Raw genomic sequence first — 21,868 nt, forward strand, 5'->3', positions numbered from 1 at the left:
GTTGGCGATGCTACCAGCAGAAACCCTGATTTAAGATATATGAAGCACCGAAGTAATCCAACTATATTTCTAGAGCCATTCTCAAAGAGTGAGCTTGTAGCGACATTTTTAACCCTAAGCAATAGTAGAGCTGCTGACGCGGACGATATTCAAGTGAAACCTGTAAAATTTGCCATTGATATATTAGCACCTTGTCTTGCCCACATTTTTAATATGTGTTTGTCCGCAGGATGCTTTCCTCAAAAAATGCAGCGAGCAAAAGTGACAGTTGTGTTTAGGAAGGGAAATAGAAATGACATGTCAAAATACCGCCCCATATCTGTTTTACCTGTATTCTCCAAAGGTTTAGAGAAAATAATTTTGAAACGCCTTACCTCTTTCACTGAACGCTACAACTTAATAACATCTGCTCAGTTTGGCTTCCGCAGGAACAAGTCTACGGAACTCGCACTGCTGGCCCAAAAGGAGTTCATTCTCGAAAACTTTGAATGTAAAAATATGGTACTTGGGCTGTTTCTGGATTTTTGCAAAGCATTTGATCTCATTAATCATGAAATTCTCCTTCAGACACTCGAACACTATGGCATAAGAGGCATTTCGCATCAATTAATTACGTCTTACTTACATTACCGTACTCAATTTGTCGTCACTGAAGGAAAACACTCCACAATAAAGTCAATTAAAAGAGATGTCCCACAGGGAAGCATCCTGGGACCATTTCATTTCTGAGCGTCAATAAATGCCCTATTACACATGCTTATATTAACGAGATAGTTCGCGTTGATGCAACAGCACATTACATAATCTATGCTGACGACACAAGTTTATCCTTCTCAGGCAAATCGTGCGTTGATCTAGGTATCCCAGCGAATACAACGTTGTCCGAGATTAATGTCTGGGCTAAAATTAACTGCTTAAAGCTAAACATTAATAAAACGAAGGCGATTTTATTTCACCCGCGACACACACATGTCGAGAGACCTTCCGTTTTCTTACATAACACTGAAATTGCAGTGGTAAAGTGCTTTAAATCACTGGGCGTGTATTTCTCGGAAAACATGACATGGGATGATCATGTAAGCTATATTGTCGGTAAGCTATCTAAGACAGCTGGCATTATGCGCCGGTACTGCTACAATTTTAATATACCTGTAAACATGCTCATATATAATTCTTTATTTTCCTCTTTATGAAATTATGCGTTTTCTGTATGGGGAAACAACAACAGTCGAAAATATAAGCAAACTCACTGTTTTGCAGGAAAGGGCTTTACGCCTCGCCTGTAAAGTTCCATATCGCTTTCACACAGCAGGCCTATTTAAGAAGTACTACAATATACAAGTTACATCGATGAAAGATCACAGACTATGCCGTTTATGTAAACTCAGTTTAATAAAAGATAATGATGCCATCACTACCCTAGCATGGCTAGAGAAAAACATATCTGCTTATAATGTGCGCTACCTGAGGTGTGGTATGTTCCAAATTGTAGAACCAATTATGGAAATCAAATGTTAAAATTAATTTGCCTACACTTCTGAATTACATGATAAAGGATGCTAACATTGATATCAGATACATCACCAAAAGGGCTGCGTTTATTGTTTGTATAATGTTGTTATATGATTTTCTTGTCCTTCTTGCCTGTTTTATACTCACTTTTTTTTAACGATGTTGTCATATCCGACTGTGTTCTCTTGCCGCACGCTTCTGTCCTACCCCGTGTGCTAGAGGGTCAGGGCTTTTGAAGCGGTTCACACAAGGTTTTCCTGTCCTCCTCGCAGCATATTTTTGTTGTGGAATAAAATTTCAAATTTATCCGTCTCTTAATGGTTCAGGTTTTAAAAGTTTTAGGTATGGTGATGATTTTTAGTGATTTTGGATAAGGGCTCTGCATGATTCGAAGTGTGGAAAGCGTCCTTTTTATTTTTAGGCTACAAGGAAAGAGACTTAGTTTTATCCATGAGCTACCTGTGGATATAAAGTTGCAGTTTCTAGATTTAGATTTAAAATTTGTGATAGGGAGGCGTGTTGGAAGTATTTTTTCAGGGCTAAAAAAGAGCTACTTCCATATGAGTCAGCCATTCAAAAACTGTTAAAAGAGCGATAGCTTCTCTTTGCTTCGAGTCAGCCCTATTAAAGTCATGTGAACGTATGAATGAGGATAGCTTCAATAACGAAATACGAAGGCTTCAGGTGGCCGAATATTTATTTGAGGTGGCCGATTACGGTTATTTGTGGGGTGACAGAGACTCTGCTTCAGAAAACGAAAGGAAACAGAAGGATTGCGGCTAAATTGAGAAATAAACGCCCACAAGTAATACCTCATATTCAATGAGTGGCGCACTGCCTGAAAAAGGTAGCTGGCCGGTATGAGGTGTCGGTTGTGTTTTCTGCGGCAAAAAAAAAAAACAAAAAAAACAGTGATTTGTGTGCAATAATAAGGAGCAAAACGAAAGCACAATGTGATAAGTAGCATGTAAAGAGTTGTATCCCTGTGTGGTGGAAGTGATTTACGAGCTTCCACTGACGTGAGGTAAAGAATATATAGGGCAGACTTGAAGATGTATCAATGATAGAATAAGGGAACATGAGAAGCCCATAGAAAATAGGAAGGGGTCAAATTCCCCCTTGCACTGTCTAGAAGTGCAAGTGTGAGCCATTGTTTAAAGGCTTAATATTTTAGAGAAAAGTCGGGACAAGACTGACCGCGAAATTTTAGAGGCGTTCTGGATTCTGAAGAATGAAGATATATGTTTTAGTGAAGCCTCGCTGTGTTTACGCAGGAAAGAATTTACTTTTATTGAGGAATATTCCTGAGTAATGGAAAGATTTTAGTTTAATCTCGGCCCTAAAGCTGTTATTCTAAGATACCTTTCTTGTATTGTTGCCGCGTTTTGTGTTTTACATGTGCTCATTGCTTGCATCGCTTCTTTGACATGCTGCGCAAGATGCAGTCCTTTTTGTTAACGTAGGAACTCGCTCCTGCAGAAGTGAGTGGTTTTGGTGTCACCAAGGTGTTTGTTGGTCATGTTAAGAGCGTGTGCCAAATTTTCAGTTCAGAGTTTTAGAGTCAAATTCAGATTTTTAAACACTGGTTTCGTGCTATATGTTATGCAATACACCCTGCGTGAGTTGATGGAAAAAGCTATAGGATATGTGGCGTTTAGTGGCCAAACAACAGAGTTTTTGTAGCTATGTAAGGGTGGATAGAGGGGCTTTGGATGGACCTCTCCTACTGCACAAGGGACGTGCTTTGGTTTGACATGTCTGACTGCACATATGTGGTGGTTTTTGCTAGTGTGTGTCTATGTAGTGGACTTTGTGACTGTCTTGCTTGGACGATGTTTGTGTTCTACGGGGAGGAATGTGCTACCATCTGCTTGGCAAAGAAGAGGTGTGTGAAGTGAATGTACTTGTGTGTAGAAAAGGATCCTGTAGCGGAGTGATGAAGAGGACGTGCGTGTTCAGTTCCATATTACAGTTGGTAGCATGCGCCTGTCTTGTGTTTTCTTCTCAAGTGATTGCTTTTGTTGCGCCACATTTCTGGGTAACATGGGTCCCGTCTCCAACCTAGCTCATATCGTCACTGAGACATTCAACGAGATCCTTGTTTTCCTGCCTGCATCGGTGTCCTGCTCCTAAATAAGCTATCCCTAGCCATGTCCTTATGCCGGTAATTTTTCCTGATACCCAGACATGTTCTTTGCAAGATGATGTTATTCTTTGCCAATTTGTTCCTTTGTGTATCAACATATCTACCGCTCCATCGTTTTTTTTTTTCGCTCTCGTTCTGTTGCACCCTTCACAGACGCTACCTCCTATAAACGGCGGATCTTCTAGATCCCTGAGATGAGTCTCGCATAGAGCGCTGACACCTATTTCGTCATCATTCAACTGCTGTTCTATCTCTAGCCATTTCGCTCTCTTTCTACCCCCTTGCATGTTTATGTAGCTGATCCTAGTGTTGAATTTCTTTTCTGTACTTTTCCTACTCGACCTCCGCTTTGCCATTTTTTTTTGGGGCTCAGCCTCCGTTATTACGCTTTCTTCTGCTTCACTTCCAACTATCCTTGCGCCCGGAACCCTCGCGGACCCTCTAAAAAAGCTACAGCCCTGCCTGTCAGGCGCCAGCCGATCTCTGCTCCCTCACTTCTGGTAAAATGGATGCCATCTCGCTGAAAGGTCCTGCCAAAACCTGCTCTATGCACTTTCCTGTTTACCTCAACCACTTCGAAACGCTTCTCCAGGCTTAACGTTCTTATGTCATGGTTAACTGTCACCATGTCTTTTTCAAGCTTTCCGTTCGTTCCTAGCACCTCCGGTACTGTACACAGTGATCTGCGCTTGCTGTACTATCGCCCTGATATCGTCAACTCGCTGAGCTAAACTTTCCACCACTCCTGCAGCGTCACTATTAGGACATCGTTCAGCCCCGCGGCTACATTACCACATTGCGCTCTGCGGAAATTTCTGACAGCCTATTTTTGGTCTCTTTCAACATTGCGCTGATTGTCATCCCGGGGAAGGTTCCAACTAATACTCGCTTTTCAACCTTTACATGTTCCATGATATCTTGACTGCACCAGCTCATGTCATGTTAGAGATCCCCAGCGATAAGCGCCTGGACATTCTCTCTCTCCCTCCAAACTGTTGGCTCCTGATTTGGATTAACTGTCTCCTTCTCTCTTGAATTTTCATTCTTCTTTCTTTCTCGACTTCTCAGTAGCGACTTCAAAATAACTGTGTCGGTTCGGCACCACCTGACCTATTTTGGTTTCGCCGTCCAAGCCAGTGCTGGTCCCAGCCACGTGACCCGCACTGGAATCTCCGTCCTGGTTGCTGCCAAGGACAGTGTCGGCCATTTATTTTTCATTTGAGGAAGCTGTCCCAGAAGTTTATAATGTTCTTCCCCAAATAAACCTAATTCAGTTTCTAAGGCTTCCACGCGCGACACTAGACCGACCTTTCTTGTTCAAACCTGTCTCGGCGCTATTAGGTTTGGGGCTCGCGTGCTCAGCCCACCGCTGATGCCAGTTATTAGGTTTGGGTCGCGCGCCGGGTATCGTACCGCTGCCACCAGTGCCCCGCGCGGCTCGCGGCCCCTCGGTAGCGTTGGCCTGGCGGCTCCGTGACTCGGCGGATGGCATCAATGGTTCCAGCAAAGACGAGGCGCCTTCCAAAGAAACAACCTTTACTACATCATGAAGGAACGGGCAGAGAAGCTGACCCGGAGAGAATACAGACACTCTCACACAGCTGGTGTCTAGCGTCGTGTCCACGACGCGTCAAAGTAGTCTCTGGCTCAGCAGAGTCGGCCGCTGCTTTTTATAGGCTTGCCAGTTCACAGGGAAAAGGAGAGACCTGCATGTCCCGACACGAGATGACTCAATTGCGGGTGGCGCGACCACTTCTCCTCCACCCCCCGCAGACGGGCGAGGGCGACGCACTCTCCCTCGAGCTCCGGGCTTGGTCAGCGTTTGCACATACACGCACGCACACACATTTGGCGCGTGGCAGGATCACGTCGATATTTGCCCGCGGGAGGAAGCGTTGGGCGGCCGATGGACGGCGCCGAAATGGCCGATCCGCTCGCGGTTCTGCCTGTTGCTATGCGGTGGCCGCGTCAGCTGACACGCTTGTTGGTGGCGAAACGTAACAGCGCGCACTGAGCACGCAACACTGGCGCCAAAAGTAACTGCCTTCCACTTCCTCTACCGAGTCAAAAGGCGTTTCCGTGAGATTAACCTGCGCCTCACACTGAGCACACCTAACCTTCTTTTTGTTGCACATCTTAAGCCTATATCAACTGAACTATTGCTACTGCGAGTTCTCAGAATATACAGACTGCAAAGGAAATACACAAAAACTACCAACACGCTTTCAAATAAAGTCTGAATGCCAGTAACCTAGAAAACAGAATAATTAATAAAAAGCTAGCAAGCTAACAAAATAGTTAAAGAATGAACACCAAAAAAACCTAGTTGCCGGCACGAAAACCAGGCTGCTATGACAAAGCGCTAACATCTATTTTTTAGGCTGCACCTAAACTAACTAGCTGAAACATAAATAAAATTATTAAAGATAAAACCAATCTATTTGACGTTTTCGGAAGCTGCCGCTGTCTCCAGTCGTCCGTTTCCACAAGCCACGTGAAATTAGAGGAGCGATGAAACCCGCGTCCGCACCACACAGCAGTCAACTCTCAACCTCTGGCGCCAGCTGTCAAGAGGCGCAACCAGGGTAGCTACGGACCTCAAATCCGGCACCAAAAAAACGGTCTGCTGCCCTGTATCATCGGAGAGGTTCTGCGAAATAAACAATAGAACAGAACTAGTCCCAAAGGCTTTCCCTGTGAAACTGTAACACACGTACAGGGCGGGATGGGTTGCTAGACAGGCAGAGCTTGACCTTTGCAGTGCTTCAAGGTCACCTAGACCAAAGAAAGCGGCCCGAGGGTTTGTACTTGGAGTGCTGTCATAGCTTGATATTTCAAAACAACCTTTGCATGCAGCTGGTGCAATGGCAGCGTCGGGAGAAACTGCTGCTGCGGGTTTCCATCATCTTGGTTTCCTTCATGCACTGGGCACTGGCCCATCTCATCCAGGTGAGCGCACCTTCCCTCTCACTGTCCTTGTCTGTTTCTTCGGTGCCGTTTCCTGTGCTGCTGCATAACTCAACAATAATACGATTCATATCAACAGAGCAGCGCGCAAGGACGAGAAAAAGACAGCGCCTTGTTGTCTGTACTTTTCTCGTCTATCGTCCGTACGCGCTGCTGCCTTGAAATCAATATTTACCAACTAACTGTTTTAGTACAATAATAAGGTGGACGCTTCAATAATGTTCTGAGACACTTTTTGTCTCCTTGCGTGAGATTCCCCCGAGTGGCAGAAGCAATCGGAATGGGTGCCGTTTATCGTACAGCCTCTGCCGCTCGTAGTAGCCACTGAGCCACCGCGGCAGGGTACCGCTATGGTATTAAGCAGGCGTGAGTGCCTTCCACGGACAGTTTTCAACGAGCTCGGTATTCGTCGCCGCCTCGACGAGGCGTCATATTTATGACCTTGATACCGAGGGACGTTCCAGAGAGACAGCAAACCACTTATTACGAACTCTATGAAAGAAAGTGTTCCGCCTCACGTGTATCGGTTTTGCCACAGGCATCGGTCGCCTCCCCGACAAATCTATTCACAGCATGTATAAGCGTATCGGGCATATTGTCTTTACTGCCAGCAAGCAACAGTGTGTTTCGCCTAAGTACAACAGAACTGCGGCTGTCAGTAAGTCTGCCAAATATGCGTTCCTTGCTGGACGTAGTCTTAATGGAAGCTGATTTCGACACACCTTAATTTGTATAAATTGCGCACATCTTTCAAACTTTTCTAGCAAGACAATTTTATGCTTATTTAGTAATTCTCGCGTTAGCCAAGGATTTGAAGCCTTTATTCGTTTCCTGCTACGGGAAATTTACCTCATATAGCCAGCTTACGTCCACCATGCGCCATCACAGTTGGTTGTGAAGCGCTTTCACGTAGCCACTTTTGATTAAATTAGGGGTTCGGTAGCCGATAGCGCGTCACGCGCTAGACAAATTGGCAGGCTCGTGGCAGTTTCGAGGGATGCTTGGAGCTCAAAAATGTTTTTTCTCTTTTATTTCTTTCTTATCGCGCTGCAGACCTGACCAAGGCGACAGCTGCTGTTTAAAGCAGGTTACCGCCAGAAAAAGTTTATACATAAAAGTAGTCAGCACCCTGCTGACATCGGTCAAGTCTAAACATTGTTGTCTTCGTGCGCAACCGCTGCTAAGAAACTGCTTATACAAGCGTGCTTTTCGAGATGGATATTTCTTTTTGTAGATTCAAATTCATTTTCCTGCCTTGTAAGGTTACATAAAGCGGAGTCCCAAAAAAAGCTGTAGCTTAAAAAAGCAGCAGCCCAATTTCGCTTGGCACCAGCTTCTAAGCCTGCAAGGCTTCTAAAATAAACGCAATGGCACAGAGTAATAAAGAGATATACAATAGTGAAAAGCTGCAAAATAAATTGCGAACATTATGCAATATTGCGACATACCACAATAAGTAAATAACAGTACCGACAGTAAACAAAAAATGAAGACAGAGAAAAGTTTTGTTTTTAACATGCATAATACGTGAGGCCGAATGAAGAGGTGAAAATGCAGTACAATTCTAATGAAAACGATCTGTTTTTCTCTCATTGAGAATAAGTCCCCCTTGCGAATATCAAGAAGCTAGACTGAGCCTTCTACAGGGTAACATGCAGCATAGAGCATATATTTAATAATTCATTATACATATTGAGGGATCATGAATGAATTCATGCTTAAGTAAAAAAATATAAAACATATGAACAATTTTCACCGCTAGAATAAAATTAAAAGTGGAAGCAATTCAACAGGTGAACAAGCAGAAAAGCTGAGAGAAGCAAAAATGATATATGACCCGGAGCATGCCGCCACTCAGAATTTGCAGAGTTCATGAGGACGAAAACTAACTACAACATTATTTCTGAGATAGCACAGATAGCGAAAGGAAGCACGCCGAAATGCAGAAAAATAAATATTCAAGAGAAAAAACTAATATTATTCATTTTATATGTCAGAAAAATCCTCCACAAGGTATTTTCTTGAAATCACTATTTTCCTGCCGCCATTCATTTGAATTCAATGCAGCCGGTATCAAGAACTTTATCGACTGTCTTTCGCAATTAGTAAATTAGGGAAGTACACTGTCGATTGAGGTATACTGACTGTTACAGGGCCGAGCACCGTTCATGTGTAGGTTAGTAAGCTCGTCTGATGCTTCCCTTAAACGCTGAATCAATTTATTATGTGAAATAAAATGAATCTGGATTACATAACACTGACCTCAGCTCACTCTTTGCCGAGACTTCAAATGGTCACTCCTAAATACGTTCATTCGACTTAATCTTCCTGTAACTTGTGGTGCCGAGCCGTCTGCCTAGACTAGCAAGAAGCACCGCGCTCTCACTCCAGCACATAGATCCTGGCCCGTTCCCGCCGAAACGTACTCTTTCAGATCATTCTCTCACAACAACTCAGCCAATAGACACTTCTGGTTGGTTTGGTATGTGGGGTTTAACATCTCAAAACGACTCGAGCTATGAGAGACGCCGTAGTGAAGGAATTCGGAAATTTCGACCACTTCGGGTTTTTTAACGTGCACTGACATCGCACAGCACACGGGCGCCTAACGTATCACCTCCACAGAAAAGTGGCTGCCGAGACCGCGGGATTCGATCCCTTATTCTTGAGAACAGTAGTCGAGCGCCCTAACCACTGCGCCACCCCTGCGGATTCAATAGACAATTCTCTCACCATTTTGTTTTATTGGTTGATTGACTGATCTTTATTTTTCCCACAGCGAGAGATTCGGATCAAGGACTTGCCAAAGGTCTTAGCCTCTTACAAAAAACATTTTTGAACAGCGTTCATGAATACTTGAAATCCATAAATGTTAGAGGCACATTTTTTGAAGAATGCAGAATTTCAGTACCCAAAATGTTCAGGTATAATACATCACACACGTGTGTATTGCTCACTGCACAGCCGCACTCCAGCACAAGGCTATATTCACTTTTTATGGCGGAATATACATACAAAGAAGAAACAGTGTCAGTGACCAAGAAAAGGAAAGTAAAAACATGTTAATAAGGAAGAAGTTCGTCATCGAATTAGCGTTGAGAGGAAAGCTAGAATAATTCACTGCCTCGATACAGAACAGGTCATCTTTATCATTATTAGCCGAATTATGCCCACTGCAAGGCTAAGGCCTCTCCCATATTAATCCATCTAACGAGGTCCTGTGTTAGCTGCACCCACTTGATACTTGCTAACTTCTTAACCTCATACACCCACGTAACACTCTGCCTTCCTCTGCTACGCTTTTCTGCCCTTGGAATCCAATTGGTTACCTTACGCGACCATCGGTTATGCTCGCTTCGAAATTTCAATGCCCTCCTTAGAATGTCGTTAACTCGAGTCACTTCTCTGACCCATTATGCGCGCTTCCTATCTCGTAACTTTACACCTACCATTCTCCGTTCCACAGCTATCTGTGTACTCCTCGGCTTAAGTAAAATTCGCTTCGTTAGCCTCCACGTTTCAGCCGCATAGCTGAGTACCGGTAAGATATGCAACTGTTATACACTTTCGTTTTGAGCGATACCGGTTCGTTCACCGTTGGCATCTTTGAAAAACACTGGTATAAAGTATGTAATGTGATTTCGAAGCTACCTTTGAGTGCTAAAAAACAACTTCAAGTGGTAGCCAAAAAATGTAACAATACTTAACCTTTCAATTTCACAGAAAACAATCTGTCGGAGTGCATTCGAACAGACAAATCGCTCTTACGAAACTTGACAGTTATCGCTGCACCCCACGTATTCAAGTCTCGCGTTTTGCATTTTATTTCTTCGTATTCGCCGTTAAAGATGTCTGTTTTCCGTCCGTGGAAACGTGTGCCCCCAAACGTATGTAGCGCGCTACCACTACGATCCCTTAGTCATCGATTTCTCTACTTTAATCCTGACCATGACATCCTAACACCGAACTGAGAGCGGAACAAGCAGAAACTGATAGGCTCGTTAACATACTTTTCATTTTTCCAACTTGCTTAAACTGGCTGCAGTTTTTCAAAAGGAACGGCGTTTTGTGAAGCTGAACATATCCTTAACAGGTTCTGTCCAGTTGTGCTTTTCCGAATTCAACATTCTCCTGAAGCCCAACTTACTGTCATGTGCGCTACACTGGCTCATTAGTAGGATCCTTTAAAATTCAAGATTAAGTCACAAGAATGCTCTACATGAAAAGCAGTTCTCAAACGGTAGGGGAAGCGAAAGAAAACAAGCTACACACTATTGCCGACGACATCGCAGGTGATAACCCGGCGGCTTCCGGCTTTGGCTCCTTATCCTCCTATGTTTATAACACTGTGGTGGTTCGGCTATAGTGACAAGTTTCCTTGGAGGCGAAAACTTTACAAAAGGCATCATTCTTCCTCAATCCAGCCATACCCAAAACCTGGGGGAATTTGTGACTGAAGATGGGAATGAAAAAAGGCGCCATTTGCAGCAGGCCGATGACAAACAAGCGGCAAAGGAAGCATATAGAGTGTTATACTAGCTTGTTTTACTCCAAAGAACACATTCAATAAGACTACAGACTTTTACAAATATTTTAGGACAGCAAGAATACATATGTGATGAAAATTACGAAACAGCTTACTGCTGGGACGACCGGCCGAGTTGAATTTAATCTATTTTAAGAGAGCACGTTGTTGGGCGAGTCGGTCGTACATACTTAAAGGAATTGCGCTAAAAAAGACACGGACTAGAAGAGGACATGGACGGGAGGACATGGATTGCGCTCGTCCATGTCCTCTTCTCGTCCGTGTCTTTTTTCTTTTCCTTTGTTTCCTTTTCCTTTTCCGCAATTCCTTTGTTTATGAATTGACTCTTTTCACCGTTCTTGCTCTCATTTACTTGCCCCCGCCCCCCCCCCCCCCCATGAAATCTATTAAGGGCTATTTCAGTCAACACAGCAGATAGCATCACTGGTTAGGGCTCATATGAGCCCGAAAGAAGCTCGGTGCCGGACCGCAAGACTCACTGGGGCGCGCACCGAAATTTCACCGCTTATCCCTTCTAGATCCCCTTCATGGATCACTGCCTTGTCGTGGCGGAGGGGCTTGCGAAACTCGATGAAGTCGTGAGCTCTGCTGTGTAGGGCCACCCAAGAAAGACAGGTCACGGCAGACAGTTCTGACAAAATGTGATTCACTGGAGAAGGTAATGGCAACACACTCCAGTATTTCCTGCCAAGGAAACCCCATGGCCAGTCACAATACCATTAATGATATGGCGCCGGAAGATGAGCCCCCCAGGTTGGAAGGCGTCCCACATGTTACTGGAAATGAACAAAGGGCGATTCCTTGTAGCTCCAGGACGGATGAAGCGGCTGGGCTAAAGCCAAAAGGACGCTCAGTTGTGGATGTGTCGGGAAGCGACCGGAAAGTCCGATGTTGCAAGGAGATATATCCCATAGCAACATGGAATGTAAGATCTATGACGCAAGGTAAACTGGATGTCGTCAAGCGAGAAATGGACAGATTGAACATTGATATCTTGGGTATCAGCGAGCTCAAGTGGACCGGAATGGGAGAATTTAACTCCGGCGACCATTATGTCTTTTATTGTGGGCACGAATCCAAGAGAAGGAATGGGGTCGCTCTCATAGTAAACAGAAGAATGGGCAAAGCAGTGCTAGGGTACAAATCCAAAAACGACCGAATTATTTCACTTCGGATCCAAGGTCACCCTTTCAACATAAAAGTTATCCAAGTCTATGCCCCGACCACTACTGCTGAAGAAGCTGACGTTGAGTGAATTTATGCGGACCTACAATGCTTTTAGACCGCACCCAATCGTCAGACGTCGTTTTTCTCATACGAGACTGGAATGCTAAGGTCGGGAGTGAAGAAATATCCGGAATTACAGGCAAGTTCGGTCTTGGCGAGCCAAAAGAAGCTGGGCAGAGGCTAGCAGAGTTTTGTCAAGAAAACAACCTGACCATAGCGAATACTCATTTTGAACAGCACAAGAGGCGCCTTTACACATGGACTTCACCGGACGGTCTGTACAGGAATCAGATCGATTATATTATTTGCCGGCAGAGATGGAGAACCGCTATACAAGCAGTAAAAACAATACCTGGGGCCGATTGTGGCACCGATCATCAGCTTCTTGTTGCCAAAATTAAGCTTCGATTGAAGAAAACGCAGAAAACTAGAAGGCCTTTCAGGTAATGTCTGGATCAAATTACATTAGAATATGCTGCGGAAGTGAGGAATCGATTTCAAGAATTAGATCTAGAAGACGGAGAGCCCGAAGAGATGTGGACTGATGTTCGTGATATAATACAAGAAGTTGCTACTAAAGTAGTTCCAAAGCAAAAGAAATGCAAGAAAGCAAACTGGTTATCTGAAGAGGCTTTTGCAGATAGCTGAGGAAAGGAGGATAGCAAAAGTAATGGGGGAAAGAGAAAGATACAAGGTTCTCATGCGGATTTTCAGAAAATAGCAAGGAGAGATAAGAATGCCTTCCTGAATATACAGTGCCAAGCAGTTGAGGACAACAGCCAATTAAGGAACACAAGAGCTCTGTATAAGACAATCAAATATATTAAACGAAGCTTCTGTGCTAAGCTGGGCGTGATAAAGGACAAACGAGGCAAGGACCTCACTGAAGCCTCAGAGATAATGAATAGGTGGCAGGAATACACAGAAGAACTGTACAAGAAGGACCCGAATGTGCAAACCCAACATAAGACGGTTGTGATTACTGATCTCGAGCCGGGCATCCTGAAGAGTGAAGTTGAATGGGCCTTAGCCAGCCTTGCTAAGAACAAAGCTAGCGAAATTGATGGCATTCCAGCTGAGTTGCTTCAAAACCTCAACCATGATGCTGTTAACATTCTGCATACATTATGTCAGAAGATTTGGACAACCCTGCAGTGGCCACAGAATTGGAGGAGGTCAGTTTACATCCCCATTCCAAAGAAAGGCAGTGCCAAAGATTGTTCCAACTACCGCACGATCGCGCTTATTTCGCATGCTAGCAAGGTGATGTTGAAAATTCTCCAAGGTAGGCTGCAGCGGTATGTGGATCGGGAACTTCCGGACGTGCAAGCTTTGTTTCGCAAGGCGAGAGGAACTAGAGAACAAATTGCCAACCTTCGCTGGATCATGGAAATAGCAAGAGAGTTCCCGAAACCCATCTACTGCTTTATTGATTATGCGAAAGCGTTTGACTGCGTAGATCACAGCAGATTGTGGCAAGCTCTCCAAGAGATGGGAGTTCCAATTCACCTCATCTGTCTTCTCAGGAACCTGTATGAAGGGCAAGAGGCCACAGTCAGAACTGGGCATGGTCTTTCTGATTGGTTTCCGATTGAGAAAGGAGTGAGGCAAGGCTGCATACTGTCGCCCTGCCTATTTAACCTCTATGCAGAGTGCATCATGAGGAAGGCCGGTCTGGACGAGTTTTCAGCTGGAGTGAAGATTGCTGGAAAACGTATCAACAACCTTAGATATGCGGATGATACCACTTTAATGGCAGAAAGTGAAGTGGAACTCAAGATACTTTTGATGCGTGTACAAGAAAAGAGTGAGAAGTTTGGGCTTAAACTGAACATTAAAAAGAGAAAGATCATGGCGTCTTGCCCTATCAAGTCCTGGAGCATCAATGGACAAGAGGTGGAAGCTGTGACAGATTTTCTCTTCTTGGGCTCCAAGATTACCTCGGAAGGAGACTGCAGCCATGAAATTAGGAGACGCCTGCTTCTGGGAAGGAGAGCAATGGTAAGCCTTGACCGCCTAGTAAAGTGCCGAGACATTAGTCTGCCAACGAAGATCCGTATAACTCGTGCTATGGTCTTTCCAGTTGCGATGTAGGATGCGAGAGGTGGAGTGTGAAAAAGGCTGACCGCCGAAGAAATGACGGGTTTGAATTGTGGTGCTGGCGAAGACTCTTGAGAGTTCCTTGGACTGCCAGAAGATCAAATCAGTCGATATTGTCGGCCATAAACCCTGACTGCTCATTGGAGGGTCAAATTCTAAAGTTAAAGCTCAGCTACTTTGGTCATCTGATGAGAAGAGAGGAGTCGCTGGAGAAAGATTTTGCAGTGTTATCAGGTACGCGTGCTGATGTATAGCATAAGCTTGACTGTTTACACGTGCCGCATTCTTGCGTATCATGATCTGTAATCAGTGCGGATCTGTTATAAAACCAAGCACACCTATCAATAAAGGGGCAGTCCTTTGGCCTCCAGCCGCCGGCTACGTTCCGTTATTTCAGTGGCGACGAGGATGGGATAGTTGCTGCACGATGGCAGCCAGGCCACCCGAGTTCGACGACACGACTAGTAGCTGGGGCACTTACCGTGTTCGTTTAGAGGCCTTTTTTGAGGGCCACAGCATCACAGATCCAGGAAAACAGCGCGCGCTTCTGGTGTCGGCCCTGAGTGACAACGTGGTGCGCGTGCTTCAAGGCCAGTGCCAGACGGAATCGGTGAACAGTCTGAGCTACGAAGCCGTCGTACAGCTCCTGGACAATCACTTTGATCCCCAAGCCAATGAGATAGCAGCTAGCTACGCTTTCTTTATGCGGAACCAAGCGGACGGCGAAAGGGTACGGGACTACATCACCGACCTGAGGCGTCTCGCCAAGGATTGCAGTTTTGATAAGTTTTTGGATCGCATGTTGCGGGATCGGATTGTCTGCGGAATCCGTGACGAACAAGCTCGACGGCATATGTTATCGCAAAAGAAGCTGAGCCTGGCGGAGGCAGAAGCTTTTGCTCTAGCCGCGGAAACCGCCGAGGCGAATGTCCGGGTGATGCAAGAAAGGAGCTTTAATGACAACGGGGCGGCTGCCAACGTCGTACGGGAGCACAGCCGGTATCCGCAGAAATCCAGACGCAAGCAAGGATCCACGACCGAGTCCTCGCAATGCGGGAGATGTGGCTCGAACCATGCTTCAGAAGTGTGTAGACACAAGAAAGCGACGTGTCACAAGTGCGGTAGGAAAGGAGACCTAGCACGGATGTGCTCCAGTGGTGGCGATAACCCTTCAGGAACATACGCGGTGAAGGACGCAGACGGCAGCGACGGCAGTGAAGAAGATATGCTCTACGCTTTGGTGGCTCACAGCTACAGTACTAACGAGGCCGTACGGCCATTCGAAAGGGATTTCATCTGGGAAGGTCGGAACCTGCGCATGCTCGTGGATACAGGGTCTGCTGTCAGCGTCATTCCAAGGAAGGTATTCGAGAACCATCGCGACTTTTGGCCGACACTGGAGAAGACTGCACTGCGCTTATCGTGCTTCCTGGGGCCGCTTCCGGTCCTTGGCCGAGTGGCCATGAAAGTCGAATGCGGTAACACGCAAGTGGACAGCTCGCTCGTGGTTGTGGATTGCGACGGGCCTTTGTTGTGCGGCCGGAACACCATCCAAGCCTTCCAGAATGCGGGCATGGCACTACTGGAAGAATGTGCGCCGCAGAAAGTACATCTGGTTCAGGGTGACGCAGCGACAGTCGAACTTTTGGCGGAGTTTCCGGAAATTTTCGAGGATAGTTTGGGTCGTTGTAAGGGGCCGCCCGTGAAACTACACAAAAAAGAGGCCGCGGTACCACGCTTTCTCAAGGCTCGACCAGTGCCCTACGCGCTTCGGGAAAAGGTATCGGCAGAAATTGACCGCATGGTACAGGAAGGAGTGCTTTCACCAGTGAGAGTTTCCGAGTGGGCTACGCCTGTCGTGCCCGTAGTAAAACGGAACGGTGAAATTAGACTGTGCGGTGACTTCAAACTAACCGTGAATCAGGCGACACATTTGGAACAGTACCCATTACCAAAAATCGAGGACATCTTCGCATCTCTGTACGGAGGGGAGGTGTTCACCACTCTGGATTTACGGCACGCATATAATCAACTTCCACTGGACGACGACGCACGAAAAATGGCCGTGTTAAACACCCACAAAGGGTTGTTTGCATACAACCGCCTCGCTTTCGGCATCGCATCGGCTCCAGCTTTGTTCCAGCGTCGCCTCGAGTCCGTTCTACAAGGCATCCCTCGCGTCAAGGTGTACTTAGATGACATCATTATTGCCGAAAAACAGAACGACAACTCAACTCTCCGGCAAGTCTTCGAGCGGCTGCGCGATAATGGGCTCAAGCTGAACCGTGACAAATGCAGGTTCCGCGAGAAGGAAGTTTCGTTCTTGGGCCACAAGATTGATGCAACTGGACTACACCCCCCTGAGAATATGGAAGCCGTCACAGCCGCACCCAGACCGGAGACGGTGAGCCAGCTTAAATCCTTCCTGGGATTGATCACATATTATGCAAAGTTTTTGCCCAACCTTGCCACTACGCTGGTTCCACTCTATAGGCTGTTGACTAAAGGAGCGCGATGGCAATGGGGATGCGAGCATGAGGAAGCATTCCAGGCAGCAAAGCAGGCTATGGCAAAAGCACAGCTTCTCGTACACTACGACCCCGACAAGCCGTTGCGGCTTGAATGCGACGCTTCGCCAGTGGGGGTCGGCGCTGTGTTGTCACACCGAATTGGAAACCGGGACTATCCCATATCGTTCCGTTCAAGAGCACTGACACCTGCGGAGCGGAATTATTCGCAACTGGAGAAAGAAGCGCTGGCTTTGGTTTTCGGCGTTACCAAGTTTCGAGATTATTTGTTGGCGAAACATTTTACTCTGGTGACGGATCACAAGCCATTGACAGGTCTGTTCCACCCGGAAAAGCCGATTCCGCAAATGGCAGCAGGAAGAATTCAGCGGTGGGCGTTGTTACTGGCGGCTTACCAGTATGATCTGGAGTATCGGCCAGGACAGCTTAATGCTAACGCAGACGCTCTCAGTCGCCTTCCACTGCCGTGCATGGAAGACCGAGGAGGGCAAGAACCCATGGAATACGTACTTTATACGGAGAGCCTCAATTCCACCGCCCTTTCCGCTCAACAGCTAGTGGACCTAAGCGGCTCGGACGATACGCTTCATCAGATCAGGTGGTGGATCGCACATGGCTGGCCACGGTATTTATCAGCAGCACAGCAACACCTGATGCCATACTTTTCTCGCCGCAACGAGCTCGCGGCCAGTCACGACCTGATTTACTGGGGTCATCGAGTAGTGTTGCCGGAGGCGGCGCGACAAAGCATGCTAAAGGAACTGCACGACAGTCACCCCGGTATCAGTGCCATGAAGCGCACGGCTCGGGCGTTGTTTTGGTACCCTGGGTTAGATAGGGACATCGAAGTGTTGGTTCGAAGTTGCCCGCAATGTATACAATGCTGGCCCATGCCGGCTGCGGAAGTTCCCAGTCCCTGGCCGGTGAGCAACAGGCCCTGGTACAGGGTTCATATGGACTTTGCAGGCCCCATCAGGGGCTACCAAATTTTTGTGCTGGTTGATGCTGAGACAAAGTGGATTGAAGCCATACCTTTGAAAACGACCACAGCGGAGGTCACCATTCAAGTACTTCGAGGTATTTTCGCACGCTTTGGCTTGCCATTCTGTGTGGTATCGGATAATGGACCACAATTTTCAAGCTCCGCCATGTCCAGTTTCTTGCAGGAAAACCAAGTGAAACACATAAGAACCGCCCCATACCATCCCCAGTCAAATGGGTTGGCGGAACGGGCCGTGCGAACAATAAAGGAAGGGCTTCGGAAGAATCCAACAGGTACACTGCAAGAACGACTAATCAAGTTTTTATTCCGTTATAGAACGACACCTTTGGAAGGAGGAAAATCGCCAGCGGAACGGCTGTTGGCCTTCCGTCCCCGAACCCGGCTGAAAGCTTCTATCACGGATACCAAGGTGATAAGACATGACGGTTCGAGCGAAGCGGTTCCAGCAGCAGCAGCAGTACCGGCCCGGTTTCAACCTGGCAGGCATGTATGGTCGCGCCAGTTTCAGTCTGCCCGGAGATGGATGCCGGCAACCGTAGTGTCCACAACGGGAGCACGCATGGTGACACTGGAAACACCTGAGGGACAGCAACGACGCCACGTAGACCAACTCCGGCCACGACTAGTCACAGGTTCATCACCTAACAAGCAGAGCCTTGACCGGACCAACGACGGAGCTCAGCCTAGTTCCGGGGAGGCAGAAACTCGCCAAGGTACGGAGGCACCGGAAGTCAGCTCTCAAGCCGAAGACCAACAACCACCACCACCACGTCGTTCGACTCGCCTGCGGAAGCCCCCAGATCGTCTTACGTACTCCAGCTTAGGGGGAGGGGATGCAGTGTTATCAGGTACGCGTGCTGATGTATAGCATAAGCTTGACTGTTTACACGTGCCGCACTCTTGCGTATCATGATCTGTAATCACTGCGGTTCTGTTATAAAACCAAGCACACCTATCAATAAAGGGGCAGTCCTTTGGCCTCCAGCCGCCGGCTACGTTCCGTTATTTCAGATTTGATGTTGGGAAAGGTTGAGGGTCGCCGGAGAAGGGGTAGGCAGCGAACGCGATGGTTAGATGGCATCCTCGAGGCACTGCAGATGAAGTTATGTGATGTTAGGAAGATAGTGAGAGACCGGAAAGTGTGGCATGACATGGTCCATAGGGTCACGAAGAGTCGGAGACGACTGAACGACTGAACTGAACTGACCCCTTCTAGATACGTGGATGTAACGGTAATCAAAGCCCATAATTTGACTCCCGAATACTCTAGACTCGTGTCGCTTTATGCTGTGGGAGAAGAATGAAATTCCCTCTGAGTGGAAGCGCTCGGAGATAATCGTAGTTCGGAAACCGGCCAAGAAACCGGCGGTCGAAACGCTGCGACCCATATCATTCACCTCGTGCCTGGGCAAGCTCTACGAGCGAGTCATCCAGACGCGACTTCAACACTACATAGGAGTTCCATCCCTCCATGATCGGCATCAGATCAGACCTGTCCACTCAAGACGCTTTTCTTTTCCGCAAGGAGGAGGTACACTCCAAAATTCCGAGAGGAGGCGAGCACCTCATTATGGCGCTAGATCTAAAAGGCGCGTTTGATAACGTGCCTCACGAGGCAATCCTCTCCGAGCTCAATAACCTAAACTGCGGCGAGCGCACCTTCCGATACGTCAAGAATTTTTTGTCCAATCGAGCAGCAACGATAGGAATGTGTGACATGAGATCGGATCTTCAAGACTTGCCAAACAAGGGCATGCCACAGGGATTGGTCATCTCCCCGCTCCTCTTCAACATCGGCATGATTAGAGTCGCAAGGGCTCTGCAACAAGTGCCACTTATACGAATCCTGGGTCTCTGGCGCCGAAGCAATAGAAAAGTAGACCACGTGCTCCACCTCAGCAGATCTCTAAAATTATCCGTCGGGCGGCCAGAAACAAAAAGGCATGCGGGAAGAAGACACGATCCGTCTGGTGCAGGCGCTGGTCATCAGTCGCCTCTCCTATGGAGTACCTTACCTCACCCTGCTCCGAAGAGATCTCAACAAAGTAAATGCAATGACACGTGCAGCCTACAGGAACGCGTTAGGCCTCCCACCATACACCTCCAACGTCAAATTGGAAGCTCTTGGACTACACAACACATTTGAAGAGATTCAAGAGGCTGTCCCCTTGTCTCAAAGGGAACGCCTTCTGTCAACTGAGACAGGCCGGCTCATTCTCGAGCGCGTTGGCTATCCCTTGGACGTACGAGCTATCCAGTCAACGACCAACATTCCTGTTCCGTACCGGGCAAGAGTATATGTGGCCCCGCTTCCAAAGAACATGTACTTCAGTCCACAACGAAGGAAGACACCCCCGAGTGAATTATCTTAAGCGTGCAGTGGAACGCAGTCCGAAAATTGTCTATGTGGATGCCGCTCTATGCGAGCATACATCGAACGCAGCATCAGCCGTGGGGGTGAGCTCTTCGAGCACAGAAGTCTCCAGCATGTCCATCCCGCACTGTACTATCACAGAATCGGAAGGGGCGGTAATCATGCTGGCCATTACGTACGGAGATGCGACGAATCGAGAGCTTCACGTAATCACCGACTCACAAGCGGCGTGTCGGCTCCTTCTTGCAGGCAGAATACCAACAAAATTAGCTCGCTTCACAGCTAACCCGCTGGCTACAAACTCACTGCTCAAACATCAGATAACTTGGGTTCCAGGGCACTCTGGATTGGAAGGTAATGAGGTCGAGGATAGGCTAGCTCGAGGTCACACAAACCGAGCGGCCACCAATCCCGATCTCACAACCAGCATTCCTGTCCCAGCGACTTACGGCGCGCGACTTAATTATCTACGAAAACAACGTAGGATTTATCCCCCTCCACACAAGGGACTAAATGTACAAGAAATGCGGGAATGGAGACAGCTCCAAACTAACACTTACCCCAACCTACATCAATACAACATAATGTTTCCAGAACACTACACAGACATATGCCCTTGGTGCAACCACCAGCCCACCACCTACCATGTCCCATGGGGGTGCACAGGCCCCAAATCTCCACACATAAACATGCACCATTCGGAGGAGCAGTGGGAGGCCGCTCTGCTAGCTATGATCTAGAGACCCAGCGTAGGCAGCCCAGGCCACTGAGGTCATGAAATGAAGTCTCCACTCACTGCCCCCCCCCCTCTTTTTTTTCTTTTCTTCTTTTTTTTTCTTTTTGAAATAAAGTTCTCTCTCTCTCTCTCTATGCTAATTCTGCTTTCTCTAGTGCTCAAGTGTACGACAAGGGTTGCAAAACCAGGCTTTTCGTTTTTCAGGTGTATATCAAGAGAAGCACAGCCCTCAGAAGCATTTCCCGTCGTCTCTTCCCCACCAGTGTCACAATGCCTCGTTATGCATGCGTCCAAGAAGAACTGACAGAGGAGCCGGACTGGCTTCTGTCTAACGCAACAATGGTTACTCAAATAACCAACTTCGAGAGTCTAGGTTGAATTACTTTTACCAACTTATTCAGTTTCACTCCGTTGCATGACTAAAATAAAGATCAGCTTTGCTTATTATCGTACATATGAAGTTCAGATCACGATGTACTTGCTTAACCAAAGCTAAAATTGTCTACAAGGCGCTTTATGATGCAGACACAAGACCTATACACTTGGGCGCCTACGAGTGGTTTATTGTCTCTTTATCTGTCCTACGCTTATATTAGCGCCTTAAGCAGGATGTCGAACCAACTGAACCAACAATGACTGGTGGCAAAAAGACTACATAATCAAATTTGCTAATACGTATGAACGCTCTTGTTGGCCATTCATCGTGACAAACCAACGCAGGAAAGCGCT

At 47.0% G+C, this 21,868-nt stretch overlaps 1 protein-coding gene across 1 annotated transcript in view; it reads left to right on the top strand.

Moving 5' to 3' along the window:
* Positions 1-21,577, top strand: part of LOC146194269 (polyamine-transporting ATPase 13A3-like) — an 813,351-nt gene extending 791,774 nt beyond the window's left edge. Inside the window, exons 32-33 of the mRNA XM_084596520.1 lie at positions 6,515-6,607; positions 21,344-21,577. Of these exons, the coding sequence (XP_084452646.1) occupies positions 6,515-6,607; positions 21,344-21,517 (267 nt within the window). The 3' untranslated portion in view covers positions 21,518-21,577. The remainder of the gene's footprint in view (positions 1-6,514; positions 6,608-21,343) is intronic.
* The last annotated feature ends 291 nt before the right edge of the window (positions 21,578-21,868 follow it).

This window comes from Amblyomma maculatum, chromosome 3 (assembly GCF_055883805.1).
Source record: "Amblyomma maculatum isolate TAMU_Amacu chromosome 3, ASM5588380v1, whole genome shotgun sequence".
Classification (NCBI taxonomy): Eukaryota; Metazoa; Arthropoda; class Arachnida; order Ixodida; family Ixodidae; genus Amblyomma; species Amblyomma maculatum.